Genomic DNA, 12,830 nt, shown 5'->3' with positions numbered 1-12,830 from the left:
CGACGAGCAACTCGTGTCTTCTCAGATAATATGAGCTAATCTGTTTACAAATGACGATACAGTAATTGTCATTAGATAAATAAAAACAGGGCGACCTGCCCTCCAAGTGTTTCTCCAGTAAAAACTATTCCAATATACAGCAAATTGGGATTCTGAGAAACAAACTCATGAACAATATCTTCAAATCTCTTGAGAGAAAACTAAATTAACTTATTTCCGAAGGACCACAAAGCAACAGAAAGCATCTAGCAGGCAAGATGAGCTGCAAACCAAGCCCACTCTGAGCAAGACTGGCGGATTTAAGGTCGAGCACTACATCAATGCCATCATTCAGGTTCGAGTTATGCACACACCATATATTAAACAATATACACAAAGGTCAGTGAATACAATTCTCACCCAAACTGTCTTGATGGCAGCAGGTTGTTCTGCCACTTCTCCAGATCCTTGAGCTGGAGATCAAAACGTGGACTGATCACTCCACACTGAAAGACACAAAAACACATTGTTAACATAGAGCAAGATGCAGCATCTGAAGGCGTGAGCATTCCCCTGTTGCATTAACCACTTTGAAAACAAGGCACTCTTTAACATCAATGAGTTATGTTTAATTCGTAGTGTAATTTATGTTAATCCGTACGCAGCCAGACAAATAAAACATTGCATTTAACAGGGTTCTTACACATTTTGATCAATGGATTTCCATGACCACACTGAAATCTCAGTATAAACATGAAAATGTTGCGTATCGAGAGCGTACGCCGGCTTATATTTTGAGCGTCTTTCTTTAAAAAACAAATTGATTATTTCAAACTCGACGTAAATGAACACGTGATTATAACATTTCCATGACTTTTCCAAAAACTTTTATGATTTAAGTTTGTTCCATGACTTTTCCAGGCCTGGAAATGAGCATTTTAAAATTCCACGACTTTTCCAGGTTTTCCATGACCGTACGAACCCTGATTTAAGTGAAATCATCTTACACCAAGTGGTGTAGCTGGATCCACAAAGACATTTTACCTTGTTCAGCCTGCCTGTGAGATTGACGACGATTTTGCCAGCTCTGTGGTCGTCAATGATCTCAAACTCACCAATGTAACCTGGAGGAACGACGACAAAGAAGAGAATACTATTAACGGTCAGGTGCATCCGGCTTTACAACCGTACACAATGCACAGAAGAAAGCACTGCCACACGATTAGCCTAGTGTTTAATACCAAAAACACGCCTCAATGAAAATCTGAAAACAAGCGGTCACTCACCGTGCTTCATCATGACGGTTAGGAAGCGCACAATAACCTTGGAGCAGGGCCTGAGGAGGACCTGGCGTTTCCCACGCTTCTCAGCATTGTTGATGCATTTCAGAGCATCTGCGAGAACGTTCATGCGCACCATGATGCCTGCAGACAAATAGAGAGATGAGATGATTAGAGTGATATGTGTGAGTCAGAGTTAACAAACTACGCTGTGCATAGCTCCACGTCCCACTGTATGTGAACAGTATGCACACACCACTTCATTACAGTGGTATTACACTCTGCTTCACCCTCTATGGAGAGGAATACTTGTGTTTTCACAACGTGGATTAATGAACCTCTGAGCTGGAGCATTTTACTTTTTACTTAAAAAAGGAGCATCACACTCCATACTATGACACCAAAGATGACGTTTGACCGTCATTATATATTGGAAATGAATATACAAGTGAAGAACATGCGAATTAAGTCCAATGATCAAAGTATTGTGAAGCCCTTTGCCTGTCACGACGAGAGAATTTCTCACACAGGTAACGTTACTAGCAACTAGGCTAATATTTTGTGAGTTCCGGAGGCTATTTTACCAGATTCGAGCCGAATTTTACGCAAAGTCGGTGCAGCTCGCAATTTTGTTCCGCGTAACACCGAATAAGTACGATTTCAACAAAGCATGGTCGGTCCTTCATGAGCACAGAGAAGCTAACGACACCTAGCCGACTACGTTACGTTGACAAAGTAGCGAAGCATCCCTCCCCTTCAGCCAGATACAGCGTTCAACGACGTGTCGACCTCGGACAACAGACATTACACTCGCATTTTAACAAGAGAACGTGTTACGTCTCGTTCATTTGGAGTAAAAAGACACTCCCGCGGTTTCAAAGCTAACAGTTCCAGGCGTCCCTGAACGCACCGATTCCCTGGGCCGAGCAGAGGGACCGCTTCGGCGACCGTTGGTGGTCCAGTTGTGTTTAATTCGTCTCGTTAATCGAAGCGATAATGACCACAAATCATTCGTAAGCACTTTGGCTTCGAGATGATCACATAAATGGAACATTTGACATTCAGATGCTTAAGATACTTTAAAGATTGAGAGTGGCAGTGGAATCAGGCATCTTACCGGTTCTGCAATATGGCGGAAAGAGGAAGTGGATGCGAACAGCGGTGCATTATGGGAAATAATCCAAGACTTTTTTTAAAAGTTGAGATGAACGACGCCGCCGTTTAATCACCGTATTTATGTTTACGATAAGAAACGCACTGCACACCCGCTGTGCAAATGTAAAAACGGTTAAGACAATATTTGCACGTTACATGTTTTCCGGTAATGTGGCTTCCAAAAAGAGTTTTTTCGGAAAAAGCGAAATATTTGCAACCCGGTTTACGTGCAGGACTTGCCAAATATGTGTCAAAATTAAACCAGCGCCTCCCAGGAGTATGGGTGTACAATTGCATGCATACATCTGTATTCATTACCATGCATAATGTATTTTACAATCATATTAAAATGTTCTTATCCAGAGCAATATTCCCTGTTGAGGGCAAACAAATATTAATTTTCAGCATTTAAAAAACTATAATAAGAATAATAATTCGGACTTCTATAGCGCTTTTTAAAATACCCAAAGACGCTTTACAGGGAACAAGAGACAGACAGAACAAAGATAGCAGACAAGACGAACAAACAGGAACAGTAACGTAAAGAAAGGAAAACAAACTGGGGAAGCTGTATGAGTCGTATCAGGGTAAGGGATTAGCAGGTGAAAGCAATTTGGAAGAGGTGTGTTTTGGAGAGAGGGCGAGTGCAATCACTGGCACCGACAACTCACTGGCACCTCACTGGCACCTCAGTGGCACCTCAGTGGCAAGTCTGTGGGGTGTCAGTGCGCCGGGCCCAGTACTAGCGACAACTCACTGGCACCCTCACTGCACCCTCACACCACCTCAGTGGCCTCTCAGTGGCAAAGTGCAAGCAAGTGCCAGAGACACAGATAATGTATTTTTTTAGACTTACTTAAAATATGCAATACGATATTGCTGTACAATACTGCTGTACTATATTGAATATTGCTGGCAACTGCTGGCAACTGATGGCAAGTGCGGCACAAGTGTGTCACTTGTGCCAGTGCTTAAACTTTAGACAAGTGAGTGACGTGAGTAGCAAAAACAATATTCAATATAGTACAATATATTTGTACAGCAATATCGTATTGCATATTTTTATTAAGTATTTTAAAATATTATTAAAAATCTAAGTCTGTCTGTATCTGTGGCACTTGCTGCCACTGAGGTGTGCCAGTGGAGGTGCAGTGGAGTGAGTTGTCGCTGCTGAGTGAGTGCTGCGGGCACTGCCACAGCACTTGCCAAGGACTGCCCACTGAGGTGCCACTGAGTGCCAGCGTCGCTAGGGGGATCTCGCCCCTACTGGTGTTTTGAGGGCTTGCTTAAATAAAGGTAGGGTGGGAGCCTGACGGATGTGGTCGGGGAGAGCGTTCCAGAGGGGGTGCAGCTGCCGAGAAGGCGCGGTCACCCCAGGTCCGGCGCTTGGTCCTGATGATCTTCAGAGTGTTTGTGCCGGCGGACCTGAGGCAACGGGTTGGAGCGTGGAGGGGGAGGAGGTCTGAAAGATATGGAAAACAAGCCTATTCATTGCTTTATGCCTAGTACATTCCAGTGAAAAAAAGAGGATATGATGTTGTCATTTGGCAGCAAAGGAAAGTGGACACGTTGAATGTTCTCCTTTTATTTTCCAATAAGAATTGTAAATTCGGGGGTCTTTGTTTGTGAGTTTTTCCAAAAGCACAATATCTGTAAAACAGAAGAGGTCCTGAAGCTACCCACACCTATAACCACGGGTGCCCAGTGAACCAATCCTAAAACTAAATGCATTTAAACAACAATCACAATGTATTAAACTAAACTATAACTATCATCAGAAAACTCTTCTAACATATCAAAATATAACCTAAGTAGGCGATGATTAATCAATATTACTTTACAATCAAACTATACAAATGTCAAAATAAATAGCTCAAACAATTGTATTAAAATGAAGAGAATCAAACAAACATGAGTCCATGTTGTCAGAGCCAATTAAAATCTTTATTCCCTGTTTCAACATGAGCAACAACTCAGTCTGATGCTTCTTAACAGCAGGAACAGTTATTGTCACATTATTATCATTTGTTATTACTGCACCTCGATGAAAATATAACACACAGTTACAGTCACATCTGAAAATGCCTTGCCATGCACACCATTTGGGAAAGAAGCCATAAGTTGCCAATATTGAGAACTATTAAGGATTGCAATACGTAGCCTGACATATGTCCATGCATGTCCCTCGTGGTCCTGACCACTGAGCGGTAAATAACCACAGCGTTGTTTGTTTTTAAGGCGATTATATTAATTTAATGCAGACGGCACATTTTAAATAGTTGAACTCCTGCCGGCCTTTACAGAAGAACACCGTGCACATTCACCATCGGGAGCGAGAGACTAAAACTGAGTCGCAGAAATCACAACCAGTGTCTTTTTGAACTTGTAAAAAAACATTATCAGGTTAGTCTGAATCCAAATCAGAATAATCAAAAGTTGGCACATGAATAACTGATATTGAATGAAAACTATCGACTGTTTGGTAGAAAGTACTTCCCAGTACATACATCTTTCTTTAAAGCATATTAAAATGTTAACCTACGATAGTATAGTGTGTGCAAATGTTTATTTTTCATGAGCCTTGTCAAAGCAACAGGTGCTGATATTTTTGAAGGAGCCTCTATTCATTAAACATCAACTCTACTGCTACGCTCTGAAGTTTGATTTTCCTGTGATCGCGATGAAAGTGTGTTGAAGGAGAGAGCCGTCAGTACGTGTGCCTGTCAAAACTATTCAACCAGCACAACTCAAACACCTTTGAGTTGGACCTAAGCGCTGTTCCCTCTCGTGTCCAGTAGAGGGACGGCCAAACCACTCCGACCCAGTGACACCACCACCGGTCACCACATTAACAGACACATGAAGCACACAATGGAACACTGAGCAGCACGAGACGATTCCTGTACTAATTCGATGGTTACATTACAATTTCAACACATTATTTCTTCTATTAAGCCTTTTTGCATATAGCTCGAGCTTCGATACACTTTATTTTACATTTAGCCACCGTTGCTAGTAACCATGCTGGCCAGAGACTCTGCATCTCCCTGGGGATCCAGACCCAGCTTCTGGAGGTCGAGGCCCATGGCGACCATCATCTGGAGCAAGGTGAGCTCCTGCTGCGTGGCCCGGTCCACCAAGGCCGGGCAGGTGGGGTTGCACTGGGGCCACTGGCAGGAGTCCACCAGGTGGAAAGGACAGCCTTTGGCTGGGGTTCTGTTGTGGCGGGCCGCCTCCAGACTCCGGTCCCAGCAGTGCAGCGCCCGTGGCAGAGAGGTGCCTTTCACGTGGAAACTTATCCAGTTGCTGGAAGAAACAACAAGAGAGGGAAGTTATAGGGATTAGAAATAAACATGCGCAAAGGTGAGAGAAAGAAGAAGAAAAAGTGGAGTGAAAAGGTGGCAGAAAGAAAAGTAAAGACCAGGAAAGTGTCATCAATGATTTCCTGGGTCGATCACAAGATCTGCAGTTTGCTTTGGCCACTTTTGGCTCATCATTTTATTTTGTATTATTATTATTTAAACCTTTTATTTATCCTAAGAAAGTTATAGCTGCATGATAACCAGGCTGCAGCTCGGGATGTTTTTGGATATTTTATTTGGCTTTCGCTCATGCACATGCAGAGTATACAAAGGTTCGCATATATAGGTGAACTTTTTTTATTTAAACCTTTAATTAACCAGGTGAATCCCATCGAGATTAACCTGGAAAGGAAAGGCAGCAACATAAGAAACACGTAGTAAAAACACAGAACAAGGCGAGTTAAAAGAAACTAAAAGTTATGAGACGGTGACATAACAGAGTTAATTTAATGGACATTTTTGGAAACCTGCCTCCATTTCTTTCATTTTATATTTAAAAGCAGTACGTGTACTTTGAGTTTTAAATTATTCTGCAACATATTATTGCAGCAAGTGTTACGTCACAGAGCAGCAACTGCAAAACGACCTCCAATGACCTTGGACCTTCAGCTCCTCCCATAAAGAATCTTCACCCTCATTGAATACACTTAACTTCGCAGCCTGACTCTGTAAACCGAGCACCGACCCGTCAATATATCTATCCGTGCGGCTAAATAATGAGTGTAAGGGTGTACCGACGGTGAGGGAAAGTCTGAAATGGCATTTTGGTGACGTGAAGAATGTGGCGTGATGACAAAGCAGCACGAGCTCACCAGGTAGAGACTACGAGTAGATTTCAGGATAACGTGAGGGAGGAATGCATGAAAGTGCATTCAAAAGAAGTCACATGTATTCAGGCTTACCTTTTGGTAATCACTGTGTGGGAGAGGCAGGACGGAGCAAACACTGCCCTGAAAAACACCCCAAAAAAAGAAGAATACGGACATCTCTCGAAATCCGGTCCGTCTTTAATTTGAACACGGTGCTTATTAGATTGATTAAATATCAGTTTTCTTACATGACATCTCTCAGGGAGATCTTGAGCTCTCTGCCCAGGTTCTGAATGTACTGCCACTGCTCCTCAGAGAGACTCTGTCCCCCCATGTAGATGTTCTCCACTCTCAGCTGCTCCTCGTCGAACAGCCACTGCACGACAAACAGAGGAGCTGCAGGGGAAAGAGTTTAGTTTGAAAGATGCTCCAGTGGTCCTCCACCTTGATTCAGTGATGTACCCCCTGTGAAATATTTCATTCAGCCAAGTACCCCCTAACCAGCACAAAGCATGTTGGGTTGAACTTTTATTTGTTATACACATCGTTGTGTCATCAGTGTCTGATTTTATATCAAATATATACAATTCAGTTCATGAACTTACACTTGTGTATATCATTGAATATAAAAAAATGTTAAAGGATTTTTTAATGGATCCTAATTTTATATATATATATATATATATATATATATGTATAAATATGTATATATATATATATATATATGTATATATATATAAAATATATACAGTTCAGTTTATGAACTTACATGTGTGTATATCATTGAATATTTACAATTTTTAAAGGATTTTTTAATGGATCCTAATTTTTTATATATATACATATATATATATATATATGTATATATATATATGTATATATATATGTATATATATAAAATATATACAATTCAGTTTATAAACTTACACATGTGTATATCATTGAATATTTACAATTTTTAAAGGATTTTTTAATGGATCCTAATTTTTTATATATATATAAATAATAAATAAAATAATGAATATATATATATCTTATAATTGACGTACCCCCTGGAGTGCCTTCATGTACCCCCAGAGGTACACGTACCCCCATTTGAGAACCACTGCTCTAATCAACATATTCATGCAAATAATGGGTCAGATGGCTATATGTGCAATGAGAAACGGGTCACTACTGTTCCCCTCAGCTCTATGGAGCTTTATACCTTATATAAGCTCATTGTTTTAGTCTTACTAAAAGCAAATGTGTTGTTTTGAAATGTATTTGTTTGGCTCTCATCAGCGTTGCATCCAGATTCAGTGAGCAGCTGAAAAACGCTCTGATGAAGGCATTGTTGCCTTCAAATAAAAATATTCTGGAGTAAAGTTCGTTCATGGTTGAGCTTTCAATTCTATCATGATTTAATTGTAATATGTTCGGTCTGTTCCTGGTGTGTTTTTTTTCCTCATGTGTGCCAGCCTATTCCTGTTTCTGACCCAGAGTACCTGGGACTTGGATGTGTGATGTATCGCCAGGCGCCAGGTGTGTTTCTCTGCAAGCAGCAACACCACAGGACGAGTTTTTCGAACCGAGGGACTGAACAGGTGTGTTTTCAAGAGTCACTCCACTCATCATGATCACCCTAGGAGGCCTCCAGCCAGCACTCACAGGTCAAGGTCGAGTACAGTTTGTGCCCAAAGAAGCACACACCTTCAATATATAACTCTAAAATCCTATCTCATAAAATTTTAATATTTCCTCAGACCAAGTTAAAAAAAAGATTTATAACAGCTGAGTGTTTGTCAAGGCTCAGGAAACCCTTGCAGGTGTTAATATTAAAAATTGCATTACAGAAAATAAAGAACTTCATCACAATATTCTAATTTTCTGAGACAGTCCTGTACTTATATTGCTCAATCGCTTTCACAATACAAATTAATACATAATACAAAAAAACTAATATAAGAAGGACTGTTATATTTGGTCCGGCAAAGGTGAGATGTTTTCTGTATCTGGCCTATGAATGTGTTTTTACAATCTATATGGGCTGACTGAAGAATGCATGACTTAACCTGAGTCCGATCTTGATGGCATCTTCAGGCGAGCAGGAAATAGTCTCGGGGCAGATGGGCGATCTCGGCTGTTTGCTCTCGAGAAACCACCCCGAGTCCACGAGGCCTCGGACCTGAGCGTCTGCCGCGCCGAGCTACTCCAGCTGACCGGCCACCCGCTCGATGTTCAGCAAAACACCCGTTCCTCCCGCACTGCGGGAGAGCCAAGACATTCAATCAATAGTGTGGCCATTATTGTTCGGGGTATCATGATAACAGCTAGACAGTGGATCTCGTTTTAGGTCTTCGCAGAGTGCGAACAACTATGCTGGCGAGGCCCTTTAATAGACATTATGTCTTTATTGTTGACAGGAGGAAGCACCCACAATAGAGCGTCTCTGGTTTGATGTTGGGCATGAAGATGGTCCAGATGGTCCAGAGGATGCAGGCTTGTGTCCAAAAGTGGTCGGCTGCAGAGCGATAAAACAAACTCACCTGGTGCCAGACAGCATGACAACCTTGGCCTGCTTGATTCCTTTGGGAATGAGGTCTTTGACGACCTCGCGGATAATCAGGGATCCCATGAAGGTGTACTCCGCTGATAACAAATACACACATCAAATGACTAGGAGCAGAATACGACACATGGAGGAGGAAGAAGAAGAAGAAAAAACTTGAAGGATCTGATGAAAACTTACTCGCATTAGTATTTCCATCGCTGTCTTTCTCCCTGCCTTGCCGGGACCTTGGAGGAGGGGTCGGGGCAACCCCCATGCCACTCCATACATCACTGGAGCAGTAAGGGATGAATCTGCAGGGAAAGAGACGATCAACATTTGTTAAATGCAATACAATGTCTGTATATGGGCTTTATCGGATTATAATGAACAGAAAGATAAAAATGTGCCATTGGAAATAAATATATATATATATTTTTCTGTTTTCTCAAATTGTCACCTGGTATAATTAATTGATTGCGTATTAAAAATATTATATTTTGCAGCCCATGTGCCTCATGTATGTTTCTGCTCATTTTCATACACAAGTTAGTTTCTGTGATTTACACTGGTGCCTCGTTTGTCACTTTGAACTCAAGAAATTGAACAATGTGTTAAATCTAAGCAACACTTACATGTTCAAGTGCACTTTGTGCACAAGTTTTGGCTGCTGTTCCTTAAAAATATTTTACTGTTAGAAGAAAGCGTGAAACCATCAAAACAACTCCACCTCTCCTCAATGAAGGGCGTCTCTTCTGTCAAACCAAAACAACGAGACATGTTTAGTCTCGTTGTTTTGGTTTTACAGACTGCAACTTTATCACTATCGCCACCCTCTTTTAATTACAAAAAAAATAAAAAGTGCTGTTCAGGTTTAGCTGAAAGTAACTAAAAAACAATATTCTAGCTGCCATGAGATGATACATGGGGGGGGGGAAGTCTCTGTCTCACAAACATTTACAAACTAGAACGGGCACTCGGTAGAGCGCATACCCTCGCATATCACAAGATTGGGCATTGAATTATGAACATTTTGGCATTAGTTGCATGCCAATTGGATAGAAATTGTCCATGCTATGGTAAAAAGAAGATGTTGACCTTCTCATGACCTTGACCTTTGACCCGATCGATTCCAAAATCTAATCAAATGGTCCCCGGATAATAACCAATCATCCCACCAAATTTCATGCAATTCGGTTTAATACTTTTTGAGTTATGCGAGTAACACGCATACAAATAAATAAATGAATGCATAAATAAATACACGGCGATCAAAACATAACCTTCCGCATTTTCAATGCGAAGGTAACAAAGACTCTCTGCATGTGATACTAGTCGCCACCAGAGGATACACAGTGAGGAGACTCAAGCACTTACACAATGTTTGCATTATGCCAATGTGGGTTTTCCTGCGCTTGAGAAGACAATATTCCAGTTCCTGTAAATGCAGAAATAAAAAGAACACACACATGTCACATGTGTCTCACAGAAAGTTAAAACAAGCAACATCACGGGGACCGGACGACATGCATTGTACAACAAGGCAAAGCTGACCTCTTTTTGTTTGGGGCCACTCCGATGAGCTCATAAGTCTGGGTATATTTTGGTACCTGGCATCGCAGGTATCTTTGCTGTGGCAGCACCAGCCGCCTACAAATAATAGAGACTAATATTAGACATTCACATCAGGCACATTGTTAGCCCACCATAGAGGCCTTTGAGGAATGGAGAAGGGAAAGGAATGCACCTGTAGCTCGGTCTGCTGACGAGACTATTTTCTTTTCTCAGAGATGGACAATAAAGACAAATGATTCCTTTAATATGAAAACTATCAGCACCTGATTTGTTGATTGACTTTCAGCATGTGCAAAGGGGTTTGACATACAAATAAAACATGATTACACTCTCCTGCTTATAATAATACACCAATAAATCAAATATACTGGTCAAGAAATTCCAGTTAAAATGCTTATAGTTTTGTAAATGCGATGCACTCAGAATGCATGCCGTACATACATCTAGCTGAAGGACACTCCACATACATTTCCCCCATTCAAAGTCTATTAAAGTGACAGGCAGTAACCAAAAAAAGGAGAATAATAACAGAAGATGAGGGGACAAGATGACATCCCCATCAAAATTCCAATGGGGGCATCACGCCAAAACCAGCTGACCTTTGGGGACTTATTTTAACCAGTTGGCTTTTTTTAAACTCACCTTCCAGAAATAACAGCCATCGGCGGCTTCCTCTGAACTCCTTTAGGTAAAACCTGCAGAACCCCAAATAAACAGGAATGAGGAGATGGGGAGGAGATGAAGCAGCCATGTATGGACACACTGACGTTAAGAAATCACTGTTATCAGCAAACAGACAGCAAATGACAAATATCTCATAATTTCCTCCTCGGGAAAGAGAAAGCAAAAAAATCGTGAACATCTCACCCGGCCACTGTTCCGTCGTTACATGTGACCTGGTTGTTCTTGAGGAAGTGCAGCCTCATGTCGTCCGTCTGTCGGCCAGCTGCTCGAGCTCCTGCGGCGCCCTCCCGACCTGCTTCAGCTGTGCCTCTAGAGCCTCCAGAGCTCCCAGAGCGTCCAGTGCCTCTAGTGCTTCCAGAGTTCCCAGTGCCTCTCGTGCTTCCAGTGGATCCAGAGTTCCCAGTGCCTCTCGTGCTTCCAGAGTTCCCAGAGCTTCCGGTGCCTCTAGTGCTTCCAGAGTTCCCAGTGCCTCTAGTGCTTCCAGTTGTTCCAGAGTTTCCAGTGCCTCTAGCGCTTCCAGTGCTTGCAGAGCTCCCAGAGCTTCCGGTGCCTCGAGTGCTCCCAGAGCTCCCAATGGTCCCAGAGCTCCCAGTGCTTCCAGTGCTTCCAGAGCTCCCAGAACTTCCGGTGCCTCTAGTGCTCCCAGAGCTCCCAATGGTCCCAGAGCTTCCAGCGCTTCCAGAGTTTCCGGTGCCTCTAGTGCTTCCACTGCTTCCAGCTGCTCCCGGACTCAGATCCACTACGGGGGGAGACTGGTGCACATCACCTCCTTGGTTCCCACCAGACCTCTTGGTGGACTTGCCACCAGCTTTAGAATTCGGGTTGTTCTGACACCAGATTCCCGAGAGCAAAAGCAAGAGAGTTACCGTGCCGAGGGTCTTCATGTCTGAGACAACACAATGAGAACAGACACACACGCGATGCATAATTACTCATTCATACTTCAATTACTTTAATCCAACACTTTCCAACCAGGGAACGGACTTACTTCTCCAAGATGAATCAGCTTTGAAGACGGTGGCTGAGGCACCCCAGGGCTCAGCGGTGCTGCTGAGGGACAAAGTGAGAAGTTCAGAGCTCAGTGATCAGGTAGTGAGAGGATGCTGCCGGCCACGAGCAGAGATGAAGCCTCGAGCAGGTTTTGATGGAGCCTGGAAATCGGCCGTGAGCTTTATAGTGCCACCATATGGATCAGATTTCCTCCCATTTTCAGTCGCAGCTCCAGCCAGACCCTGATATAAACCGATGACGACACACCGCGAGGGGAGGTACTGGACGTCCAGCGGCGAGGAGAAACGATAACACACTCAACACATTTCAAGTCTCTGCACACACACACACACACCACTTAGCTATCTCCCATGTGACTGTGGCTCAAGAACGAGCTCTCCTTCCCCCAATTGTCTCTCTCCGTCTCCCTTCCATCGTCCATCTCTGATTGCCAGAATTTTTTATT

General features: G+C 42.6%; 2 protein-coding genes across 2 annotated transcripts; both read right to left on the bottom strand.

Annotated features, from left to right (window-relative positions):
- Positions 1–395: 395 nt before the first annotated feature.
- Positions 396–2,394, bottom strand: rps15a (ribosomal protein S15a). Its single transcript, XM_056409580.1, has 4 exons — positions 2,377–2,394; positions 1,266–1,403; positions 1,024–1,103; positions 396–485 (listed from the first exon to the last, which is right to left on the bottom strand). Exons 2-4 carry the CDS (start codon positions 1,396–1,398, stop codon positions 396–398), a joined length of 303 nt encoding a protein of 100 aa, XP_056265555.1. The 5' UTR covers positions 1,399–1,403; positions 2,377–2,394.
- Positions 2,395–4,336: 1,942 nt separating this feature from the next.
- notum2 (notum pectinacetylesterase 2) lies at positions 4,337–12,565 on the bottom strand. Its single transcript, XM_056410187.1, is given in 12 exon segments — positions 4,337–5,720; positions 6,679–6,726; positions 6,834–6,981; positions 8,236–8,325; positions 8,635–8,831; positions 9,114–9,216; positions 9,317–9,429; positions 10,493–10,553; positions 10,670–10,765; positions 11,333–11,385; positions 11,558–12,260; positions 12,363–12,565. Coding segments are annotated over 11 exon segments (1,917 nt in total). The 5' UTR covers positions 12,259–12,260; positions 12,363–12,565; the 3' UTR covers positions 4,337–5,413.
- Between the last annotated feature and the right edge of the window lie 265 nt (positions 12,566–12,830).

Source organism: Pseudoliparis swirei, chromosome 24, assembly GCF_029220125.1.
Source record: "Pseudoliparis swirei isolate HS2019 ecotype Mariana Trench chromosome 24, NWPU_hadal_v1, whole genome shotgun sequence".
Lineage (NCBI taxonomy): Eukaryota > Metazoa > Chordata > Actinopteri > Perciformes > Liparidae > Pseudoliparis > Pseudoliparis swirei.
Note: the sequence above shows the minus strand (reverse complement) of the source record. Positions and strands in the feature narration are given on the sequence as shown.